Here is a 27942-nt window from a genome sequence, read left to right as displayed (position 1 = left end):
ATTCGCGTGAATACGCCTTTCAATTCGCGTTATAACGCATTCATTTATTCATTTGCATTCTAACGCCTTTCTTTCAATTCGCGTTATAACGCATTTTTTCGCGTTATAACGCCTTTTGATTCGAGTAATTACGACTTTTGTTTCGCGTTATAACGCGAATAAAGGCGTTACTACGCCTTTTGATTCGTGTTATTTTATTTGCGTTTCTACGCCATTTTCACGCGTTATTACGCCTATTGATTTGCGTAATTACGCCTTTTGATTCGCGTAATAACGCCTTTGCATTTTAATTGTTTTATTTTATTTAATACTATTAGGCTTTCGTACATAATTGTAGTTACAACATACCAGGATTGTTTTCAGACATTTGAAAGATGAATTTATGAAGAACTTATATTATGACAATTGTACATTAATACAAAAAAGAACATTTTCATTTCACTCATGTGCAACAACTTACGTTCACATTTTGTGTCGCCCTGTGTTTTCTTGAACAGGAGTTGATCATAGTTACACTCAAGACACTTAGTGTTCCATGATGAACTGCAATTTCTCCTCTTACAGTGCTCAATATGCGGGCACTATGAAAATATCAGTTTTCAGTCTGTCATAACATCACAGATATTTATCATTGAACAACATGTATGCTTACAACATTTACATTCATTATTGCCGTATAGTCATAAAACAATATAATGTATATAAAATCAAGTGTATAAGATTAAAAGAACAAAATGAGATGTAAAATTAATTTCAATTTCCCAAATGGCAAAATTGATAAAATGATAAACCATAACAACACGTCCCGTAAAATGGCACTGACTATTTTAAATTGACCTCCATTTAAACAATATGTATTACATTTTACTTCTTGACGTAAACTGCCATTTGAATACTCAAGTCGTCTAAACATTCATCAAAATTATAATCACTATCGCAACAAATCGAACGAGTTTGATATCTGGTTCCTCCACCACAAATATACAGGAACAAACTGTCCACGATTTCCATTTGTTCTAACACATGTACTGAACCAGCCGAAGGCACATTAGACGCAACATGAATTTTGCAAGATCAATGCATAAAGGAAATATGAGCAAAATATCACGATCACTGATATATAAAATGATACGACTGTAGCAACAACAATCAACTTGTCAGACCGTTTAAATCTTATATTGGATATTATAAAAATGCATATATTTTCTTTCGATTTGAATTGACTTTTACACGAATAAAAATGTTGTCTGCACCAAAGGTTAGCTCTGTGTGAGTATAAAACGTATTATTTATGAAAATATAGCTAAAATACTTTAGATAGCACCACGTTCGGGTAGCCTTTGTTCTTTGGCATCATCTTCCGTCCGTGCGTCTTTTCCCTTATTTAATGAAAATATTCTACAGAAGCTGTTTTCTTTCTATAAACTTGTCGTCAATTAAAAAATTGCATTATTATTATTTCGTCATACAAATGGCTGACTGGATATACTGGGAATAAAGCCTATATCATAGCCGTGTATGTGTTTAGTATTTATTGTTGTGTTTTGTTCTTAATGGCATATTTCAGGTGAAACATACTTTTAATTCAATTAAAAATGCTACAACGCAATGATGACAGAAAACTTTAATCACTTTTATTGGCGCAGCGATTGCGTCGTTGTTGAACGACTTTAATAATCAACTTACATCGCGCAATTCCCGCACTTTCCACGCCTAAGGCTGTTTTATGAACTTGTCAATTAGGATTTGCACCACTTTGAATTGCTTTTCAACATTAAATAAACAATAAAAATTAGCCTTACTGACATTACTTTACTATTTGACTAGTGTTTTCGGTATTTTTTTTCTCATTCAAGCTATATTCTCCGATATATGCAGTACGAACCATGCATAAATAAAAAAGGTACTTGATTTACCTATAAGTTTGTTGTCTTTTGCAAATATAGTTTCAATTATACATGTATTTTTATCAATTTCCTATTACATTCTAGATTTTTTTCTTACAATATTCTTTTTTTTTTAATTTTATTTTCTTCGTTAAATAAAAATAACGTTAATCAACAATCCCTCTCCCTTCTCTTTCTACTTTCTCTAATTTTTGATGGTCTTGTGTTTTTGTTAGTAAGTTGATAAAGTTTCATTCTGTTTTGTTAAAAATGGTAAACTCAAATACTGAAAACGACACACCATTTTGTTGACAACACTTGACAAGGTATTAAGTGTCCTAGTTGATTTTTGCCTCTCGAAATTAAATATTTATTGGTAAAATCAGAGAGATTATAAAGAGTTGTTTTATTTCATTTCATATAATTGTGTTTGAAATTCACCATGTAAATAAAGCTTTAAGCACAAGGAAACGACAGCCAGTCGGACCGGATGATGCTCCCGAATAGGTTTGGACAATTAGATTCTTGTTGATGTCTCTGGTAGTTTCAGATTTAAATTTTTAGACAAAGTTTAAAGTGTAGAAATGAGAAAGGGACAGTAACCCCAAAATTATGCAAAGTAGAGTTACTGTTTGATTTCTTTCACTTCAACAGAAAGATAGATACCTACACAGTTTTTTTGTTGATACCTCTTGTGGTTTCAGACTTATGTCCCGGACAAAGTTCAAAGTATGTAAAAGGGCAACTAGTCCGTAAATAGGCATTGCTGAGTTACTGTTATTTTGCAATGCACTTCTGCTACCTACTTAGTTTCTTGGTGATATCTCTTGTGATTTCAATGTTCAAATTTGAATATGAATAAAGGTAATTACTCAAAAATTAGGCAAGACATATGCTTTGATGTGCTGCACATCTACCAAATGAGATTTACCTACCTCATAAGTTGTTAATTGATGCCTCTTATGGTTTCAGAATTGTGTATAGGACAAAGTCCAAATTGTCAAAATGAAAAATTACAAATTATCCATAATAAGGTAAGGCAGCATTACGATTCTTATGCACCGCATTTTTCTTTGAGCTCATTTTACTAACTCAATGAGATTTATTTACCTACAATTTTACTGTTGAAACCTCATGTAGTTTCAGTGTTATGTTCCGGCAAACACGCGGACAGACAAAGCGGCGTCTATATCCCTCCCTTTGGGTTTCATATAAACAAGAAAGAACGTAAAGGTCGATAGTTACGTGTTTTTATCGAAAAATGAAAGTTACACACGCTAAACAGTGGATGAGATAAAACATTTATACATTATTTGTCTCGTATTTTGGAAAACATTCTTAATTTACGTCAGGTTAGCGCCTGATTGATACCTCACCTTTTTACCGATGGCAAAAGGAGAGAAAGCGCGTACGAATTGCGTCACAATTGCTCTAACGGTACATGAATTCTGTTCGAAATTGCATGAATGAAATCGTGACTTGCGGTGAAACATGAAATAAAGGGTGAACAAAACAAGTAAGATCTATGAAAATGACAGCGGTTACCCATGAATATTCTAATATCATATAACATTGCTTTATAGTTATTATTTTCCATTTGCCTTTGCATATAATGGAGCATCAACTGAATATTGAAGCCTTAAAATGCCGTTCAGTTCATAACAATGAATAAGCCCATGAATAACAAAGCAATGAGCTAAAACAATATCAATACAAGAAATAAGTCAGACATTATAAAGATTTATAAATAAAGGTGAAACTGGAACCAAATTTTCTGTGAAGATAGAGTCCTTTAGTTAAAAGAAAATTAAGAAAACCATCTAGCTCTAAACGGATGTGGTATATAAAAACAAAAACACATGTTTCTTTCAATGTCTCTAAACTTTCCTCGTCAGTATAAAACATGCCGATAATCTGAAGTTTCGCCCGATGATCCACGATAAGAATTTTGAAAATGTTATTCATAACGTATAAAATGTTCTGTGCAATTAACTAGATAAATGCTTTGTAGACGTTGTAAAGTACCGTTTAACAATTATGTATTATTATGTCTTGAATGTAATATAAGTTGCTGTAAAACTATTCCCGTTTATTGTAAATGATTTGATTTAAACTAGATAAAATACGCTATTTAACTGTCTCTTAGATCATTGTAACATCATGTCAAACATGTATTACATTAATTAATTACATGTAATGTTTATATACACACACATAACGTACTTCAATAAAGTAATTACAAACAACAATAACTAAAAAGACGTATGGTTGAATAATTACTGGTGATAAGGTGCATTTATCCGGATGCAAAAGAGCCGAGTCTTTTAGAACTTTGAATAAGACGCATAGTTTACTGCGGAATGACACAATTAAGTTTGCGAGTCGTCAATTAAAACAAAAGTATATAAATTTAAAATTGCTTACTTTGTTGCACATACAATGTTTTCTTATCTCCGTATACAAATAATGGACTATGCAACTGTTTGTATTTTTCCGAAATTTAAAATCGTTGAATTGGGCTTAAATTAAATCATGCTTTAACTCGTTTCATCTATCAATAACAAAGGTAAACATAAAGGGGAAGTTCAATAGGTAGAACGTTGGACTGTCGCGGACGGCGCAAGTCAATTTCGTTGCGATTGATCATGAAATCCTTTCTACGGTCATTCGCACTGTACCTCTGCTGTTCCTTTCGAAAGTGAAGGCAACTAGTACTACTAAACTTTTGGACAGCCGGTCCAGGAGCGAAACGGTGGCGGAAGCGTGCTAAAGTAAACTCAATGTGGCTTACTGCCGTGATCCGGAGTAAAAACTACCAACACCACAACCACCACAGATGAACTGTTTTACATTGGTGTTGAATTGGTGTTACATTGATTTGTAATAAAACATCTGAATTTTTCAATCTATCCTTTTGTTTATTTTTAAAAACTAGTTGATGAAGAAATTTTAAGAATATATTTTAAAGTTTGTATTTTACATTTTTAAATAATTTGGATAGTGTTGTGCAGCTTCAAAAACTTGAATAGCCACCTTTAATATAGTTTAGCGATGTCACATATGTGAGTGTTTTTTGTTGTCTTTTTTTGTTAGATTTGGTAAAGGGTATGGTTCTTTTAATGACTTAAACATGTATACTATGTATATGCTATTATTTGTTTTTTTATTGTTAATTATTCGTTTAATTGGGATTAACGTAATAATGTCCAAGGCATAAATAAGATACATGGTGTTTGATTCCTGGCACAATACGACATTGACTAAAGGGTACCCGTCATGTCAAATCATAAAAACGAGTACTACTAGTACGACGTAATGAAATTTTCGTGTCGTTATGCTTCCCCTTTAATTTCAACAACTGCGCAGATCTAAACAGACATTTGTCTACGTAGCAATTCTTTGGTTATTCTAAAAGTATGCAGTGCACAGCCGGCCATTCCTTCTCAGCCATATTACGCGTGCGTAAAATCCCGGTCGTTAAGAATGTAATAAGGTTATCATTATATCAACTAAGTAAATGTTCCTTGTTGAAAGCAACCACTCAACAACTCGGCTTAAATTGTTTACCTTTGCTAAAATACATATGCGCTTTTAATTAAGTACATGACTCTTTTCTTATCAATTATTCTACAATTCAGTCTATAAAGACTGTATATTATATATTTGTTTTAGAATCGCTTCGCATAAAAAAAAGAATCAAATGGTGTTTATCGAACATAATTTTTCAAACATTTTAAGGCAGGCTGAAGAAAAATAAATGGTTCATACAGAATTTATTTTAGTTCGATTGTATAGGAAGCCATAAAGTTATAGCCACACTATCAAATCCGTCTACATCGTATTTGCCAATACATTTTTTTTTTTTTGGATATATTACTGTTTGATAGTTTTAGGTCACATTATTTTGTAGATAGTTGTCAACCCAAACCTTCAAAGATCTATATAGATCTATATATATATTTTATTGAAGAACTTATTATATCAACATGCTTTAAATGAATGACCTTTTTACATTTTCTAATGTTACTGTATCCTAAAATGATGTCCTTTTAATTGACACTGCACAGTTTTCTCGGCTTTTGATCATACTCGAAAGTAAAAAATATGATTTCGGCCGAAATATAAATTCCTCCAAACGTTTGTTTTTTCTAAAATTAATTTAAATGCTAGGTTATGAATAAAATACATATTTCATGTGAACTCAGTTTGTTTGTTAACAAATTTTCTTACAGAAAATATATGTATATTGATACTTCTAGCAAATGTACAAACAATTGAACATCTTTCTTTGTACAAATAACATAAAATGCAAAATACATAAGAAAACAAATTTTATGTTAAACGTAGCACAGAAGTCATTGTTTTGTAAGCTAGCTAATGTACTATCTAAGTAAATATTCATTTAAAAATGTATTCGAAAATGAACTAGCAGGCTCATATTTGTAAAGTTGTCTTCCAGCAGAAATTAAAAGACAACGTAGTTGGTACAAATAAATATATTCTCTTAACTTACGTTTTCCACAACACGATCCATAGAACGTATCACTACATCGGCAAGCATTATTCGAGTAATAACCATTGTAACAAAATGTGTTGCAGGATTGTGATTCAGAATAATATCTATAGTAATAACTCATGTCATGATGGCAGTCTTTCATACAAGCATTTGTGTCACTTTCTAAGCTTGATTTACAACAATAATGCCTATAACGCCATCTAGTCCCCCCACCACATGTCACACTACAGTCTGACCATGGCTCCCAGGGTGTCCAATTACACCTGCTTACACCCCGGAGCAACCAGCTTCGACATTAATAAATGTATAATTTATCACGATAAATACGACGAAATGAATGATGTTTGTTATCCTCATTATGGTGAAGTTGAAAATGGCATGTTAAATTGCATATATCCACAACTGAAATTATATGTAAACCAGTCAATTTTAATCCTCTTTTTATTATTTGTATACCGATAACCTTGGATCATTATACAAAATGATAAGACTGCACGCATATGGAAGTTAATTTGTATTGGTTAAGCACATCTTAGCCAATACGTTGTTGAAAAACAATTATAAATGAAATTCTTTTTTTTTAAGTCTAAAGTAATTTTATGTAAAATTTAACACCAAACACAACAGAATATATACTTATGGACAAAACATACATATTGGCAAACTCTTTAACACTGCACGTTTGTCACGTCGCTTGTCATTGGATAATCGTGACGTTTAAATTATTAGTTGTAAAGATTTTTGCCAAGTTATTTTGCCCTATATGAACGGGTTTTTTGAAATATAACCCGAGGCGAGGCTAGGCGAGTATAGAAACTTTTATAAACGCCACGACTATCCATTGAAAAGCGGCATTACAGACATGCAGTATTATAAAGTTGTGTAACCACGACTGCTGCCAATTTATGAAGAAATCTCACTATTTTCACTAAACTGTAATATAAATTCGTTATATATTCCTGACCGATTATTTGACCGTATATAAGCGGTTGTTTGCAAATAGGGCCATACAAAATGTCCAAATTATTTATTACTACAGTGTAACTTCTGAAAACCGAACACCTATTGGACTAGTCAAAAAGTTTTGAATTTGGAATTTTCCGGAATTCAGAAGTTCGGAATTAACTGAATAAGTAGAAACACTAAACATCAATTGTTTAAGAAAGACATAATGAAAAATATATGAAGCTGATTAAATTCATAAAATTGCAAAAAATGGGACTTTAAAAAAAAGTTTATAACTTTATTAAATATATTCGTAATCTATAACTAAATTTGTTGATACAACAGCATAGTATAGTATATTTCATGTAGTACCAGCTATTAACCTTTAATCTTTGATTTTCATCCCATTATTCTACTGTCATTTAATTTTCACACTTCACCATAATCAAGTGTTTGACATACTTAACAGGTTGTGATTCTTATAGTAAAAGACAATCACAAGTCAAGTATGATCATATTCCTTCACACCTTTTCATGTCCGGATTTTGGAAGTAAATTTGAATTGATAAAACCCAAATTTTACCAGAAAATCGACCGATGCGATCAACCTATGAGATGAAACAGTCACCTGCTGGAAGCTCAGTTGTGTTTTTATAATTGATAAACCGTTATTGAGAGACCGTTACTTGCAAAAAACCCCAAAGAAACACTGGAATAGTCATTTGGTATCTTTACCATCTAATATCAACTTCTTACTACTTGGAAAAACTTATTACTTACTTTTATATATACATGTCTGTTTCAATATTTTATATAGTATTGTAAGAATAAATGAATTATTCAATACTTTGATGTGACGTGATCATTCTTAAACTGCTAAACAAATTGCATAGCTGCAAATAAATCAGACGTAATGAATTACAGACGGTATTAACTTTAACTCAGTCACAATACATTTCCCCGCTATTTCTGAAGTTCTAGCCGTAACCACCCGTCGATTTGAAAATGCACTGACTTCTATATTGCATTGCTAGTTTCTTCCATACTCTGATAAATATCAACATTCAGTTCAAAGTTTCAAAATTTAAAATTTGACAGTAATGCCCATTTGTAAATACAGCATGACTTATTTTTTGTTGTCCTTCGTTTTAAATAGACGATAAGATATAATGATACATTTGAAATATTAACTTTAATTATAGGTTAATACGTATGTCAAGAATATTCACATAACTTAATGCTGCCATTTTAAACGCAAACTTACATCCAATACGTTACAACATAGAGCTCGAGCTTCCACAATACGTTTAATTCAAGCTTATTTAATCAATATGGTTGCCATGTAAGCAACAAGTGTAAAAATCTTTTCATGTGTAAAAATCTTTTCATAATTTACGTGATATTACTTGACATATTTCATCGATACCCATCGATACCCATGCCATTAAAAAAATTGTATAACGAATCACTTTTTCTGATTTTTCTCTATATTTCAATTGAATCAATATTAAAAATATCACAATGCAGCATTGTGAGATCGTAGTTTTGTCTAATATGTAAAAAAAATGATAAAAAGAGCCGATAGATCAATATAAAAAAATCAAAAGCCACTACTATTTCTACCAGGAAGTTTTAGTACAAATGATTTATTAAATGTACGCAATGTCAAAAAGTTATCGTACGGTATCAACTAAGTAAATGTTCCTGGTATAATCAAACCAATTAAATGTTACATTGAAGTCTGGGCTCAGAGTTGTCAATCTGTTCGAATAAACGACATAGGTTTTTATAAATATAAACGACTTTTTTATATTTGGACTTAACTGATAAAGAATGATGTGAAACAAGTGATTTGCTATTCAAAACATCAAAGAGCGTTTATCAAAAATAATTTGCTACAATTGCAAAGGGTAAACCTTTTGAAATAAACAATTTTAACAGGAGACGTTATAGAATATAAAATATTTAGTTCAGCCTAATTAATTAAATTTTGTAAAAGAATGATCCATTAAACTATTAAAAAGATTTATTTTGACAGCTTATAATAAAAACAATAGAGATTGCCATTACTATAAGAACCGTTTAACTGATTGAATCTTATATATATTAATTATATATTAAGTAATAAAGTTAAAGTAATGAGGACAAGCGGAATGCATGGTATCAAATGAACAACCGATTGTTTGCTTTGTAGAACATAAATAAATGTTACAAATATCCAGCAAGATTACATGGCAGGTATTAAATGCCCGGCAAATTGCTGTCAAGGATAAGATTGTTTGATTTGCAGAACAGCCATAAGTGTAACAAATAATAAATGAACATTACATTAAATGCCTAGCAAATTTCTGTTAAGCTCAAGCTCGTTTGCCTCGCTTTCTTGTAAAACAGCCATAACTAATAATTAACACCTATTATATATAGTAAAATTAATGAGGTATTCTAAGGACATTATGGGAAGTTTTAGATCGAATGCAATTTTGACCGCCTTGCTTATCCGCATTATTTTTCTATAATGGGATAATGAATGGGCGCACATGCAAAATAGCGTTATCAACCTTCAGTGTCTCTCAAGAAGGCTGCTGTCATTGAATATGAACTGTAGTCTCTTGCACGCACGCACAATTTTATGTTCATATGACATAATTATCACAATCAAAGCTATATATCGAAGATATATAAACTCAAGAAAGAAATTCAATAACTGTGCCCAAGCCAAAACATGATTCCAAGAAATTCCGAAAATAACTTCAGATAGACGGTACGGTAGATCTACTGTATACACAGCAAAACGCTAAAAAATATATATCTAGTCGTGTAGTATTTAATACAAATCTATATCATTGTCTACATTTCCAGATAAATCTTAAGAGCAATTTGCAACAAAGGGAGAAGACTTTGAAAAGATTGGGGACATTTAAAGCTAAATTAGCGATCAGAACCGTTTTAAATCATGAAAAACTAGCACTTAACGTCATTCTCACAAAATAAAATACAAATATCATTTGTCAATATAAACAACAACAAAACATCATTGTCTCATCGTCATTTTGTGTTATCTTGTTTTCTTAGTTAATCAGAGGGTTAAACTAAGTAACATATTTGTTTACATTCACAATTGTGCGTTACTAAGAAAGGGCGACAACCAAGATTAAAACACCGAATTTTCGGCATAGGTATTAAATACGTTAATACTTGGTTACTGCTCGCCAGTATACGATAATGGCCCTTGAATCCATATTGTCATTCGGATTGAATTAAATATAAGCATAAATATTTTATAAAGTAACACTACGATTATACATTATCACCGATATAAAAACAAAGTGCTTAAACTTACCAGTTTTTTGACAAATAGTTAATTTATGAATTTTTGTGCTACTTTATTGGAATGATGAGGAACAGATAATTATGTGTATAACATTCGGATACTAGATACAGCTTTTTCATACTGCTAGGATTTCTGACGAGAATTTGAAACTCTGTTTAATTGCGACATACACATTTCACGATTTAATATCCAAGTCAACAGGGATCATTGTCCAGCCTATCAAGTTGCCCAAACCTTAGCTTATTCATTTTCAAGGTTTTTTTTTCAGATTAGAAAGAAAAATAAACTCGCCATATTATACAAGAAGATTTTGCCATTAACAAAATTTAAGGATCTAGTCTTACATTCTTTCGTGTATATATTGGGCAATGGATTTTACACACACTGTTTTTTGTTACAAACTATATTTTTATCCCTCATGTTGTTCATGCAATCGTTATACGAAGTCATAAATGATAACGTTAGATTACAAAAATAATTTAAATTATTATACAGTCTAACTTGCCCATGCGACCACGTGTATTGAGCGACTTTTGTCTTAAACGACCACTTTAAATTCCCCCCGATCATTTTCTCTCTATATATTTGACTTTGAAAGATTGGGGACATTTAAAGCTTAATTAGCGATCAGAACCGTTTTAAATCATGAAAAACTAGCACTAAACGTCATTCTCACAAAATAAAAATATAAATATCATTTGTCAATATAAACAACAATAAAACATCATTGTCTCATCGTCATTTTGTGTTATCTTGTTTTCTTAGTTAATCAGAGGGTTAAACTAAGTAACATATTGTTTACATTCACAATTGTGCGTTACTAAGAAAGGGCGACAACCACGATTAAAACACCGAATTTTCGGCATAGGTATTAAATACGTTAATACTTGGTTACTGCTCGCCAGTATACGATAATGGCCCTTGAATCCATATTGTCCTTCGGATTGAATTAAATATAAGCATAAATATTTTATAAAGTAACACTACGATTATACATTATCACCGATATAAAAACAAAGTGCTTAAACTTACCAGTTTTTTGACAAATAGTTAATTTATGAATTTTGTGTGCTACTTTATTGGAATGATGAGGAACAGATAATTATGTGTATAACATTCGGATACTAGATACAGCTTTTTCATACTGCTAGGATTTCTGACGAGAATTTGAAACTCTGTTTAATTGCGACATATACATTTGACGATTTAATATCCAAGTCAACAGGGATCATTGTCCAGCCTATCAAGTTGCCCAAACCTTAGCTTATTCATTTTCAAGGTTTTTTTTCAGATTAGAAAGAAAAATAAACTCGCCATATTATACAAGAAGATTTTGCCATTAACAAAATTTAAGGATCTAGTCTTACCTTCTTTCGTGTATATATTGGGCAATGGATTTTACACACACTGTTTTTTGTTACAAACTATATTTTTATCCCTCATGTTGTTCATGCAATCGTTATACGAAGTCATAAATGATAACGTTAGATTACAAAAATAATTTAAATTATTATAGTTCTACTTTTGGCTAACTCATCGAAGAACTTTATTCATAATAGACATAGATAAAGATCAATATGATATGCTGACGATAAAGCCTCTCAAGATTTAACTGTACGTCGGATGGATTTAAAATAAGGTTCTATATACTTACGGTTCTCACAACACGTTCCATAGAATGTATTACTGCATGTGCAAAAATTATCCCTATTCATGTAGCCACTGTTATAGCAAAATGTATTACAAGATCGATAATCATAACTAGACTTTTGATAATTGTCCATGTTTAATTCGCAATCCCCTAAACAAGCAGACTTGCTAAGCTTGATTTACAGCAATAAGGTCTAAATCGCCATTGTCTTCCACCATCACAAGTCATACTACATTGTGATCATGATTCCCAGGGTGAAAAGTTACATATTCCAGGATCCCCCACGCATCTTGCTCCGACATCAGTTGGTGTAAACTCAATAAGGATAAATGCAATGAAGAGAATTAAGAATACCATATTCATTTTAGCACAAATCAAATGCACATGTTAACCTGTCGTGCATACATTGGCACCTGAATGTATTTGTGATTTTTCTTACACCGACGTGTTCTGTACATGGACGATAGCAAGACCAAACAGGCTTAGCTTAAGATAAACATTGTTTAGTGTGTTTTGTATGGAAGTTTATTTATACACAAATTGATTTGTTCTATTGTCCAACAATATTGACCTGGCACTTCATTAATTTTCGGAAAGGTCATATGAATAAACATTGACTATTACCTATCGAATATATCGATAGTTTTGCTAACTTCACCCGTCAGTGAGGTTTGGTGTATTGGTATAGATGTCGAACTACCGAACTGAAGGTCTCTGGTTCGACACCTAACCAACATCACGTTATGATTTTTTTTTTAAATTTAATTGCAAGAATTAATTTGAAATCGTTTTACTACACATGGTTTTAGAATACCTTTTAAGTGGTGTTTTCATGCACAATTGTGTCTTTTATTTTTGTCTTTTATATCATTACAGTATCTTTCAACATCAACGGTTCTTTTTGTGACATTATGCAATCGTATATGCTTAAGCGCATACATGCTATAAAGGCAGTTATTAAATATTCTACATAGATAGTACACACAATAAAAAGGTTTTCGATAGTTTAAAGAGAATAGCAATTTCAAAATAAAAATAAAAAATAAATCGCTGAAATAGGATTCGAACCTACCAGTCTACGTCTACAAGTGAAAACTCTTTACCAACTGCGCTAAGAGGGAATTTTCATAAACACCATTTTAACAATTGGGTATTTACATTCATATCGATTTACAAGTAAATCGTAACGTTTACGGAATATACCGACTACAGGGTCAAATGCAAGAGTGCCAGGTCAATGTTGTTGGACAATATCTGTAAATTGCGTCATGCTTTATTGCATATCCGATAAATTCACCAGAGTGAACTTATTTATTCAATATTATTCGAGGGATGTCCGAATAAGTCATGCGTTAAAGTACAAATACTCAACGGGGTTAATTTAATTTATCGTAACTTATTTCCCTATTACTGAGTGAATATGTGAAAAATCAACATGATATCTTTTAATTTGATTACACAGAACAGATTGTACGACTACAAATGCGATCCACGCTCCAACGTCATAATTTTGTTATTTGAACGTATGTCAATTTTTAAACTTTTCAAATTGAATCTATTCTTTCTGAGAGATTCACTTTTGATTTCCTAACACCTTTCTTTACGATGTATATACACATATTGTCTATTTAAATTCACAGTGTACAACACTTCTGAGATACTGCGCACTGTACGATGTCTGTTTTTATCAAAAACGTTTTCAATTTTCTCCACTGTTCACGGTCGCTTGAATACGGGCATCCGTTTTTTTGCTATATTTTATTTACTTTAAGATAAATTATGTAGTAACAATAAATGTACAAAACAATTTCTGTTCACTCTTGATTATGCTTCATCGCTTACATTCTAGAAAGATACCTTGTGTATATTTAATTGGAAATAATTCATCAGAAAGGCCAATTATACCTGTGATATCAGGCTATAAGAGAAAATGAATTCGAATGTACTCAGCCGTTCATATGCTACCTTACAACGTTTAAATATTAGTTTTCAACTTGATGGGTTGCGCCTTAAAATATCTCTATACGCTTTCTCTCCTTTGTAAATACATAAAATGTTTATTCATATAGATATCATGTCCTTTATCATACTTTGCTTTCATGTGCATATTTACCAAACTAATTGCATAGCTTCACAAAAAAAAATCTCACGTTTCCTTTAAAATGAAAAAAGATTGTCCAAAGTACTTTTAGATGTGTTTGTTAGGTGTATAAATACATTATTAGACAGAAAACGGAATACAAATAGGTCCGGTACAAAATACCTATAACAGTTCATTAAAATACAGTGTACAAGGAGGGTTTGATAAATATCAGCGAGACGATTTATTGCTTTTAAATTGACTGAATAATTTGCTAAATGTTTAACATTATAAATTCAATAACTTTAATGTTATTCGCTCTTGGAAAATGTAAAGAAATGTATAATAATAAATTATATTCTTTACGTGTATTATTTGTCAAAAGAACATTTGTTTACATGTGACTTTAAAATTTAAGTGCGAATCTTTCAAAAGTCTTATTGAATAGTTAAAGGGTTCTTTGTGTGATATTCAATTAATATTCCTTTTTATCTCTAAAGTATACATCCTTATGTTTTCTGATAAAACTGATCCAGTTTAACTTAAAAGTAGATTAAATTTGCAATTCTTTATCAAATGTAAATACATTTGACAAATATTTCAATGACTTCCTCTTTATGCCCCAACTGATATAAGTCTTTTGACATTTACAGAAGAAAATCTACATAACTATAACACTAGCAAGAAAAACATAATTTGAATTTAAGAAAAACTAAAATATTTTCATCTTAGTACACCAAGAACTTTCAATTTCAGCAGTGTGAAAGAAATTGATACAACTATATTTTAGAAGAATGTTATCAATAAAGAAGTTATTACCTCTACAACCATTTCCGTATCCGGCAGGGTAGTACGGATCATTGCATTGTGTACATTTGATATTGTCGGGGTTTTCTCCGCACATCTGCTGACCAGATTTACAGTGAGCGATATAAATATGTCTGCAATCTAAATAAAAATAACCAAATGAAGAATGCACCACGTGAGATGTTAGCGCTTGTCTTGTCTTTTTATAAATATTAAAGGTTTGAAAATGAGCGTATTCCTATAAGTTTTGATTTCCAAAAAATGTCCTTGGTCTACCAACTGTGTCTTGTCATGACTAAAAGTATGCTATTATTTTATTGATACCTTAGTACATTCTTTTAAAATCATTCTTATAAATATTAAATTTTGACAATAACTAAGTTACAAATGGGCAAAACTATTTTAAATTGCTTTTAGGACAATGCCCTTTGTTTTACAACTGCGCGGTGCATTGATCATCAAGTGTCCCCACTTTCACGTTGATATCATAATTTTGTCATTCAATTAATACGCAACTTGACAAAAAGTCTAAGTTTAAAAAGGAGCAAAACTTAATCAAATTAAAAGCTTTCAAAATAATGTCTATTTTCTAACAACTGCGCCTTGTCAAGTATTATAAGTTGCTTTCTTTTATTGTTCACAAATCATTCAATCTATAAGGCAATTTTGACAATAATTCTATGTTGAAAAGGAGCAAAACTCACAAAAAGAATTACATCTAGATCATTTGTTTGAGTAATGGTTTTGCACGACGTACACGACAACTGCAAAGACGACGATACGTCAGCAAATGTAATAGCTTAACGTAATAATGTGCATAATCAAAATGACTCTCTTTTAGAGGAAACACATGTAAAATCCACTGAAACTTACACATTACAAAATCATGTCAACACAGCTAAATCACCAGTGCGTGGGCGGTCAGTTTCTAAGACAGTTCGATCAACTTCACGGGCTGATAAGCGCACACAATCATCAAAACCGTACAACCGGCGAGAACAAAGTGTTAGTGCATCGCGTGTGGGAAAATCCAAGTCTAAAAATAGACACTCTACACCTGTGTTACAGTCTAGTGACCTTGATAATAGGCTGGTAAATGACGACGGAGTTTCAACTACGGAAGCGCAAATAGACCACTAGGCATACGACAACCAGAAGGTGAAGCTACGTTGTGCTCTGTTGAACATTCAGGGTCTTATCACAAAACGAACAAATAAATTAGACTCTCCGGAGTTACAACAAGTGTTCAGTTCTAATGATTTGGTGCTTCTTACAGAAACATGGGGAAATAGCATGTTTAACTATAACGTTGAAAATTTTGAACTTTTTTCTGTAAATAGAACTGATATTCACCCAAATGCGCATAGGTCGTCTGGTGGTGTTATGGTTTACGTACGTAATACATTTGTCACAAGTGACATGATGGTGTTTACTAGCAATGATGATATAGTCTGTATAAAGATAAGTAAAGATAAGTTGGGTCTTGAGGATGATTTATTGATTTGTCTTTTATATGTTATCCCCAAAAATAGTACTAGGGCTCCATTAATGGATACACACACACACATATGATAGACTTTTAGATAAGCTTGTTGAATTAGATTTAAAGTATGAGGGAAATTTAAACATTGTGTTATGTGGTGATATGAACTCACGCACATCTGACAGTGCAGACTTTGTTGTAGATGATAATTTTTCTAATATTGATATATTACCTGATGAATATTGTATTGATAATTATTTACCAAGGGTATCACAAGATAAGGGACATTTAAATGACTATGGCACTATGCTTTTCGACTTATGCAAACAAACGGGTATTAGAATTTTAAATGGTCGTTTTGATAATGACAAAAATGTTGGAAAATTTACTTGTATTACTTCAAATGGAAATTCACTTGTTGATTATGTGTGTAGTACACCGAACTTATTTGAATATATTGAATATTTTAATATCAGTGATCCTAACTTATTGTCTGACCATGCACTGATAGATTTTAATTTGTTTTCAATGTCCCTACTTATACACCATATACTAATGGAAATGAGTAATCTATGAACATGTTAGCACCAAATATGCGTGGAAAAAGGAAAACACGTTATTGTATAAATCTAGATTAGCTGAAAGTAGTACATTAGAACAGTTGAATAATTTTCAATTGAATGTTGATATTGAAAATTGTAATTCAGATATCGATCAATGTATCAACCAGTTGGGATGTATTATTGACGGAGTTGCGTCGCCTTTATTTAAATGTATTATTGGAAATAATGCAAGGGAAAATACTCGTTCAAATTTTAATAACAAATGGTATACCATTGAATGTGATGATAAAAGAAAATTATTTTACAATGCCTTAAATATGTATAGATTAGATAAAACTGATATAAACAGGCAAAATCTTGTTTCAAAACGTTCTGATTACAAATGTTGTATACGTAAAGCTAGATTTAATTATGATAAACAAAAAACAGATTTGTTAGTCAATGCTAGGTTGAAAAATGCTAAGTTATACTGGAACATGTTGAAGGAAAAATCTGGAGTTAGTAATTCAAATGTACCTATGAATGATTTTGAACGCTATTTTAAATCTGTTAATAATCCTGAAGATAGATTTTTTGTGCCAGATGAAGATATTATTCATTTTATGGAACGTTATGAATATAACGATTTTTGTTTGATGTTCGATGAATTGAACGTACCTTTTAATTTAGAGGAGCTAATTAAATCAGTTAAACAATTAAACTCAAATAAAAGTGGAGGTCCTGATTTATATTTGAACGAATTTTTTATACATGGTAAGGATACATTTAATGCCTTTTATATTGTCTCTGTTCAATAGAATTTATGAGTTGGGTTATTTTCCAGATAGTTGGTCTGAGGGTTTTGTGGTGCCATTACACAAGAAAGGTTCATTAAATGGCGTTACTAATTATAGAGGGATTACGCTTTTAAGCACTTTAGGTAAATTATTTACTAGGGTACTCAATAATCGTCTGTGTACATGGGCTGAAAATTATGGAGTTTACATTGAGGCCCAAGCGGGGTTTCGAACAGGAATGGGTACAACAGACAATGTTTTTTGTACTTCATGGGCTTATTAATCATGTCATAAATAGTGGAAGAAAATTATTTTGTGCTTTTATAGATTTCAGAAAAGCTTTTGATTATGTAAGTAGGGACTGCCTTTGGACAAAACTTATAAAATTAGGTATTAGGGGAAATATTTTAAATAAAATGCGTTCGATGTATCAAAGTGTTAAATCTAGGGTAAAATATTTAAATCAATTAAGTGATAGTTTTGAATGTATCTTAGGTGTGAGACAAGGGGAATGTTTATCCCCATTTTTATTTTCTATGTTCTTAAATGATATTGAAGACATTTTTGTTCATAGTAACCTTGATGGCATTAGTGTAGATACCTTTAAAATGTTCCTTATTTTATATGCAGATGATATTGTTATATTTGCTGATAGTGAAAAAGATTTGCAATCTAGTTTAGACTTACTATATGATTACTGTAATAGATGGAAGTTGTTAGTAAATGCATCAAAGACTAAAATACTCATATTTAGAAAAGGTGGGCGCCTTCGAGCAAATTTGCAGTTTAAATATGGTGAAAATAACATTGAGATCGTTAATCGTTTTGTATATCTAGGTATCGTATTTACGACATCTGGTTGTTTTGCTGATGCACAAAATACTTTAGCTGGCCAAGGGTTAAAGGCAATATTTAAAATGAACAAATATTTATATAAATTTACTGATGTATCTGTAAAACATAGATTAGAATTATTTGATAAGTTAGTCCTACCTATTTTTAATTATTGTTCTGAGGTCTGGGGATTTCACCCCGGTGCTACCATTGAGAGAGTTCACACACAATTTTGTAAACGTTTATTGGGTGTAAAGAAATCAACTCAAAATGATTTTGTTTATGGAGAATTAGGTCGCATGTCGTTACAAAACATAAGACTTTATAACATTATTAAATATTGGATACAAATTTTGTATATGTCAGATCACAAATATGTTAAAAAAGTATATATGTTATATAATGATGTTGTTTATTATTCTAATAGGAGAAACTGGTGTTCGTTAGTTAAAAACTTACTTTGTGAATTGGGTTTCATAGACGCATGGATATTTCAAACAGTTGGTCATGTTGATCTGTTTTTGTTAAATGTCAAACAAAGAATAAAAGACCAGTTTGTTCAAAAATGGAATGATAGACTAAACAATTCCACTAGAGCAATCTTTTTTAGAAACATTACCAATTTTTGCTTTCAACCGTACTTAAATATTTTAGATTTTAGAAAGTTTCGTATATCCTTGTCACGATTACGTATGTCATCACAAAGTTTATATGTTGAAACAGGTAGATGGCACCAGCCAAGGGCTATTCCTTATGATGATCGCAAATGTTCTGAATGTAATGTTTTAGAGGACGAGTTTCACTTTGTTTTACAATGTAATAGATATATTAACCTCAGAAAGCAGTTTATATCGCCATATTATTGGAGACACCCAAATATGATAAAATTTATTGCTCTTATGAACTCTGATAATGATACTATTATAAAACGTATTGCATGTTATATTGAAAAAGCTTTAAATGTTAGGAACAACACTATTTTCATTCAACGTTATTAAGGTAATTAAGGTGCAGTAAACTTTGTCAACTGTGCAACTTAAGTAATTGTAAAATGAAATTAGTAAATATATCTTTTATTTTAGTGTATACACGATATTTCTAAGCAACTATTTGTTTTACCATATGTCAATCTTGTTGCCTTCGTTTTTCGGACAAGGCTGACAAATATGGTATTCTCAGATAATATATTATCTTACTCATTCAGCGAATCATTGTTACCAGAAATACTAAAATCGTAATATGCTTTATTTTCGGTAAACTGCATATATCACTTAGTTATCTATGTATTTTGGACAGTTTATATTCATATCTGTCACCAGTTTTCATTTCTATATGTTTGTAATTATATAAACTGTTATATATGCAAAACTCTATACCTTTTGCTAAATAAGTTTTGTTTACTGTTACGTACACTGAAACGGAAATATGTTCGTTAATATTATTTATGCAGGTCTTATATGCTAGTATGTAAATTGCCATATTTGTAATTTGTACTGTGCATTTTGCCACATGGGTCGTTGACCTTCTGGTTTGATATGAATAAAACTTTGAAACTTTGAAACTTTTATCTTTTTGCCTCAAAAAACGAGCTAAAAGGTATGCTTATTATTTATATTACATAACATGTATACCATGAAAAAATGTGAAAAATAAAGAATTTTTAATGAATGCATGTCATCTATAACAAAACAGAAAAAATATACAACAATTTAATGTATAATTCACGTAAAAAGGGTAAAGGTCAAGTGATGTACACCACTTTTCGCGAAATCAAAATAATGATAAAAAGTAAACTAAAGTCAAGATATGCACAATGAACACAGCCATTCATAACCACATTATAATGGTTATAGTACATAGACAAGGCTGTTATGTGGATACATTATGACCAAAATGGATGCTGTTTTTCTTATCTCTTATCATCATTCTGAAAACAAATTGTTTTGTATGGATATGTTTCTTTCTTACTTTCACAGCACTCGCCATTTCTCCATGCCGGACAATGGCATCTTCCGGAATAATAAGGATGATTGTAGTTGCAATGCTCGTTACAGTCTTCATAAAAATCTTTGTCTATATAAAAATAACACGATTCACACACCCGCTTGCGAGTTCCTCCTCCACATGGCTTTGAACAACTGCCCCAACTCTTACAGTGTGGGTATGTGTTTGCTTTACACATATCTGATTTTTAAAATCATAGGAAAAATAAAATAAAAAGTTTGAAAAATTACATTTTAAAATTGAATAGTATGACCTTGATTTCATATAAATATGTTTAATTAATTTAAAATGAGTACATTAAAAATATAACTATAGCTATGTAATTTTGGATTTTTATTCAATATGTTTTTGGAAAGTGATTGATAATATTTTCTATTACAAATGCTATACCTGTAGGAACTAAGAATGGACAGAAAATAATTTTACAGAAAAGTCAAGAGAACAAATGTGCCTGTAATTAATATATAAGAAATACGTTCTTTTACATTTTCAGACATTAACATTTTTAAGATCTACTTACCAACATTCTCAAAATGCAGCAATAATAGCAATATTTGCAACAATTGAACCAACATTCTGAATAAAAATTACACATCTTTTTATTTATCATAGATACTTATATATATATTTGGAATAGTGTTGGGTGTATAATTAGCCGTTTTCTTTTGATGATTTTGAACGAAGTAAAGAGATTCATTAATTCTCTCTTCAAGTCTAACTAGGCAAATAATATAGATTTTGAAAATACATACAATTTATTCAAGGAATTGTTCATGAAAACGATGTAGTCGCATGAGAAATTATAATTTAAAGAAAAGACGAAATGACAGCAACGCTTTAAAATTTAAAAATGACGAACAGTTATTTTGTTATTTTGACAATGAGAATGTCGTGTCAGTTATTGTTTACATGGGCTTTAGTTCGAATCCTAATTTATATATTATTTCCGTACAAGTTGTAAGTAATAATGTTTCCTACACATTTTTACTTTTCTTATATAACCCTTGCCAAATCATGTAAATCTTTAAAAAATGGATCGTTCTTGCAGAAGTCAAGTTCATTCTTAAAAAGCTTAAAGAGATGCAGTGAAGAAACAAATAAAGAATTCAAGGCTCGAAAAACTTAGAACTATCAAGGTGAACATAATTATGCACATTCCCGCCACCAAAAGCAGGCACAGGATTTGCTTCATCATTTTTATAATGCAGAGCATTATTTCAATGGTTCTATATTCTGTTTCAGATAAAAAAACCTCTAAAATGTTTTAATGTCAATACACGAGTATCCAATGAGATTTAATTGAAAGTATACGTAAGAAAAGCAAAGTAGTCTTATTTACTATATGAACATGTAATGAATTATGATAACTACTTATGTTGCTCAGAAATATTTCATTTAAATAGAAATACGGTCGTATATAATGCCTTTAAATATAATAACATGAAGAGAATTCAATGTGAGATTTTAACATCAAATCCAAGTATTTACCTAAAAGATCATAAACAAGCAATTTTCAGAAATTTGATAATTTGAAAGTATATAAGAAATTGACGATTACTTACTTATATATTAGAAGTATGATAAAATAAATCTGAATTGTAGATTGTTGAACTTGTCCGTAAGCAATATTAAAGTGCAGTAAATGGGTACAATTTATTTACATAAATATTTTATTTATAGACAGCAGCAAATATTCATTAAAAGTCAATTTCAATAAAATGTTTAACTAGTTTACCTTCTCTGATTAAAACAAACTCTTCAAACCATTTTCAACAGTGTTTTCAAATGCAAATAAAACCGAATTAAATCATACGCTCTTTAATGATAAGAAATTGGAGGACTTTCGCTTTATATGTTAGAATGGTAATATATTTATTCTATTCTACCAATCATATTTTTTTAATTCGCTCTGTAAACAAACTGTCGGATACGTGAAACGGTGCAGATTTATTTACAAAAATATTTTTGGAAGATGGAGGAACGGTACACAACAAGAAGATACGTGTCAGTTTATTTCTATGTATTAAGACAAATCCGTTTTATATAGAAAAAGAAGAATAGTTGCATATAACGTAAAAATAAATTCACTGTAAGATCAGTACATTCACAATGCATTTTACATATGATATAAATGAACATTTTACTAGATATTTTTGTAAATAAATGTACATGAAATTTAAACTCAGAGAAGTGGTAAAGTTTTGAGTCAATCTCTGTACTAGACGCACTGATATTGAAGTTAATACTCTTGTTTATTACAGTACATGTATTAAACCATCTGTGCAGTTTGTCAATTTGTCTAGTTTCTGTTTTGTCCCGACAACGATGCAGACAAGCCAAATAAGAACAATACACATTGATATAGCCCTTAGACATATAAAAGAGTGCTTCCTGCATAAGTTTTATCTTGTAAGCTACAAATAATGATACGACTGATAGATGTATTTAAGTGTCATAGTCGATGATTAAACTAAAACGTCAAGCTAAAAGTGTTTACTTCAGATAACTTTACTTACGAATTTAACAACGAGTGACAATTGAAGGCTTAAATTTTTTTTTATTAAATTTATCTTTTAAGTTGTTTAAATGCATGTACAAGGAATATGAACCTAGTTGATAGACAAAGACAATCATTTATTTTAATATCTTTTTTATTACATGCTTTTCGGTGGTTTATAGAAATATATCAGTGATATAAAACTGGTAATTTCACTGTTTGAAACAGTGAAATTACAATTTTGATAATTTCACTGTTTTGAATTTAAGCCCTATACGTTGTTTCAGTGAAATACCAGCGTGCACAGTACTGGGTACCAATTTAATGACGTGATGTCGTAAATGACGTCACGTTTTATTATCATTTGGCACGCTTTTCATTCAGTATTACAGTTAATGTCTTTTTAAAACGTTTATTTGCATGTAATCAAAAGAAAATTTGTTTAGTTTAGTGTAAGATCGAAATATATTTCACCTTGTGAACACTAAAAGTTCATATTTCACTCGTGGCTGCGCCACACGTGAAATATACCTTTTGGTGCTCACTCGGTGAAATATATTACGATCTTACACTGAACTAAACAAATATCCTCTATTTATACTTCCTCATTTTTAACCTTAGTCTGAATAGAGATACTGAAATAGTATACGAGAGTTGCTGGCTATGTTGTGGATCCGGATCCTGCTAGATAGTCTACGGGACTTTAGGCGTTCTATTTATGCAATAGGTCGGACTGAAAATGCATTTAGTGAAAGCTATAGACTTCAATTAATTCTTTAGCTGGAAAACCGCAAAATATTGTAGTGTATGGGGTATCATAATCAAGTCAAAATAGATTAATCTATTTTCTAATAGGTACATTACAAGATTAAAAAAACTTATAATAACAACAACGAACTAGTTATCCAGAGAGGGTTGTTTTTTTTAAAGTTTAAAATCTTTTAATAAACTGCACATTATATCTACGGATCTAAAATGTACCATTCGTAGTCAGAAATCATTTGCCCGTAACATATTACGACCAAAGACCTGTTCATGTCGAACATGGCTTAGATAACTTAATGTATGTTAAAATGTTTATTCTGCATAACGGGTCTGTTATTAGTGTTGGATGGCTATTTCATTATTGTCTTTTAGGTATTTTTATTACATCGTTGCCATTTAAATTACAGACCGCTTGCTTTTGTATTCTACTGTAATCTGCCGACGATACATATACATCTTTAAAGATTTATGTTATTTATGCATCACATTATTGCTATCTTAGTGCAGGCTAAAGCTTCTAACCTCTGTTTACAAGTCATTTTCTTTACCATGTCTTTGCTCGAAGGCGCCATAAGGTCTATACTATTTGCACGCATATAGTAAAACCACACTATTTTCATAAAATTGATATGGTCTTTACGCAAAAACTTTTAAGGATATTATGAATCTTGTGATGAAATTGTAAAGAATTTAAATATCACAGCTCTTGCTTCATGATATATCTTTTCAAATTTAAGTTTTACATTCATTATTGAAGGAAAAGTAATTTTAATACGACAGATTAAAAATAAAATTCTAAAGATGGTATAAAACGTTTATGAATTTTACCTGTTTGAATAAGAAAATAATATTTGTAATATGATCCTATGGTGTTCTCAACTGCTAATCGATATTTGCCTGGGTTTGCAGGCAAACTGAATAACATTGAACATTTTAAGGTTTGTATCCAATCCTGCTACATATATCTCGATGTTACTTTTATAAACAATTGATTCAATTTATTCGAGATATCTTTGTACCATATAAATTTATTAATAAAGTAGGTTTTGAATATGCAATAGCAGTAATACTACTATAACATGTGCACAAATAGAAGAAACTGTATTCGAAAGTGCATGCCAATCAAGGCCGCGGAGAACCTTAAAAATACAGAAAATACAAATTATTTTGAAAGACCTTTTTCTGGTTTAACAGAAGTTTATGACATAAAAGCCTTAGATGTACGCATATTGGAAAACTGCTTAAAGTAATGTTTTTCATTGCCACTTACAATATTGGACTTATGTTTTTTATAAAATGCAAATAAGTAACCAGAGCCTTGTTAAGTGCAAAAACGAACATGAAGATTATCTACTGTTTACATTTACATGGTCAGCATTATTAACATTCATATATCACTTTATCTAAGAAGTCATACACACGTTTTCTTTATCCCTAAATAAATGATTGACAATTTTAGTCCTTGTACTTTTCATAGATATTTACATAGTATGTTGAATATGACAACCTGTTGATAAGAACTTTATTTTTTTCTAACATTTCTTCATTGTAAAATCATTCGTGTTAAAACGTGAATAAGGTGATTTTATTATTTTATATTGTTAACTTAAGTAACCTTAAGCATATAAATGATGACTCTATGACCGACTGGTAAAGGCTACGCCGTCCATATGTTATTTGATGTTTTAATGACAGGCATTCGAGTCCGAGAAATAAGAGTTTCAAAACACTTGATTCTATGAAATCGAGACCCGCCAGCTAGTTTACAGAAGACAGTCGGTCCTACTCACGTGCTTGCTCGTGCTCAAACGTCTGGCCGAGTGGCACCCCGGTTGTCATCTACTAGTAGAATTAAGTCATTTACATTGTTTACGCTTTTAATGACAAGCCAAATATATATAGTGTTCAAAGAACTGATTTTATTTATATGGTAGTCTGAAATATTTTTAAACTATTTTCCGCTTTGAAACACTGAAAGTTACTGACAGTGTTATAAACATTTTTGTTATTTAGTTCTATGCAATACCATAACATTAAAGTATATAATTTTATTAAAGTGCTACAGAAAACAACGTATCTGTTAAATAAGTCCAAAGTTTACATCTTAACTTGTACCTGTCAACGATAGGGATACCAGTCACCTTAAAAAAGGAAATAATAATAATAATAATAAAAATAATAATATAAATAATAAGATAGCATATGCCTCTGAATATGATTTGTAGATTTGATACTACGGCAAAATGCTATAATTTATCTCGAAACTGTCTCAATTTGTTGTTGATTTATAAAAAAAAGTCTGTATCGGGAGATTTCATATTTGCCCTACGAGTGAAAACAAATGAGACAGCCCTTGGCCAATATGAAACCGCTTGATAAATAATGTAATATTTACTTGTAAAAAGATAAACTATTTAATTTATGCAGTTTTGAAAATGATGTGCGGTAAAGAATTAGTAGTGTTCATGCTGCGTAATATCAATATAAAACCATATTTCATACTTAAAGTACTCAATGTAAAAGTAAAGTAAAATTCAAGTACACTTCACTGGACTTCATTGAGGCACTGTTCAATACTAGTTGTCTTCATTAAATATGTTGCAAGATATAGTTTGGTATATTATATTTTACTATATTATATTTATATCACTCGTATACAATGGTATGCTTTAAAGATACCGGATAATATATTTGCTTTTACATCAAATGACTATTGCATCTGAGCATATTTGAAATAAGATGTAATACGTTATCATAATTAAAGTGAGGTTCTGTTCATTTCAAAATTCGGCATGTTTACACGTTATGGTTGAATTGTAGCCATTGGACCAAAAAAGGCAAAGCACCCATGTTACGGGGAAATAACTCAAAAAGTACATCATCGTGACCAAGCTTGTTTTTAAAGAATTTGTTTCTGTTATTATTTTTTAATCCTGCAAAGTTAAAACATTCATTTCTTAGGTTTGATTTTTGATATAACGACTTACCTCTTTAAAATCAAGAGAAATGTCAAAGAAACTTTTGGCTGTTGTAATATACTTTTTTACGGTTTAACATTTGAATCAATAAAAGATTGTAATATCCTACACAAATGCTACTTTGTTTTGCTTTGGCTTCGCCACGAATGCCAAGCAGCACTTCACGAGGTTTGGATTTTTGTCTTTCAAAATCTTTATCGCCTGAATTCAGTTAGCAAACATAGAATCTTTAACTATAAGTACCTTCTTCAATGTCTAATTTCTGTAAAGACCAAAGTAGATATTGGTCCTCATTATATTGGCAAATTCCTCGGTTATTTCAGAAAACAAATTCAATTTAAATTATTCTTGAAGAAGTTATATCGTCCTTATTTAATTGCTAAAAATGTCTACAAATCACATTATAAATAGTTTTTGTAATAAAAAGTATAGAGCTAATAAGGGAAAACCTCGAAATATTCTGACAAAATGAATAAGATGAAATAAAGGAATAACTAGCTTCCGATACAATGCAATGTCACAGTTCTTTGTTAATTTTATAAAAAAAATCCAGCTAAAATCAAAGCTAATTCTATGACTTGAACAAGTGAATTTCGTCAAAATGTGTTCAAAAGGCTCTGACTATCCTTTGAATCCTGTCTAAAAATCTGGAAATAAAGTGATCCCTCGGAAGCATTAATCACAAAAAAATTACAAGAGAATTGCAGACTCGGTTTGATTGAGTCTGTACATGAGGGATAATGAATATGTTCAACATCCCACACGCCCGCTAGCACCGGCTTGAGCGGTACTCAATTCTCAACACTTACTAGTGCTGGCATCATTG

General features: G+C 30.8%; 1 protein-coding gene across 1 annotated transcript in view; it reads right to left on the bottom strand.

Moving 5' to 3' along the window:
* Nucleotides 1–22722, bottom strand: part of LOC132722293 (uncharacterized) — a gene marked incomplete at its 3' end in the record, with an annotated part of 74963 nt that extends 52241 nt beyond the window's left edge. Inside the window, exons 1-4 of the mRNA XM_060706763.1 lie at nucleotides 22612–22722; nucleotides 21397–21452; nucleotides 20841–21056; nucleotides 15229–15357 (exon numbers count right to left, since the gene is read on the bottom strand). Of these exons, the coding sequence (XP_060562746.1) occupies nucleotides 15229–15357; nucleotides 20841–21056; nucleotides 21397–21451 (400 nt within the window). The remainder of the gene's footprint in view (nucleotides 1–15228; nucleotides 15358–20840; nucleotides 21057–21396; nucleotides 21453–22611) is intronic.
* Nucleotides 22723–27942: the final 5220 nt, after the last annotated feature.

The sequence above is a fragment of the Ruditapes philippinarum genome, unplaced genomic scaffold (assembly GCF_026571515.1).
Source record: "Ruditapes philippinarum isolate M1 unplaced genomic scaffold, ASM2657151v2 ctg2564_1_1_1_1, whole genome shotgun sequence".
Taxonomy (NCBI): domain Eukaryota; kingdom Metazoa; phylum Mollusca; class Bivalvia; order Venerida; family Veneridae; genus Ruditapes; species Ruditapes philippinarum.
The sequence above is the reverse complement of the archived record's forward strand: the minus strand, read 5'-3'. Positions and strand labels throughout refer to the sequence as shown.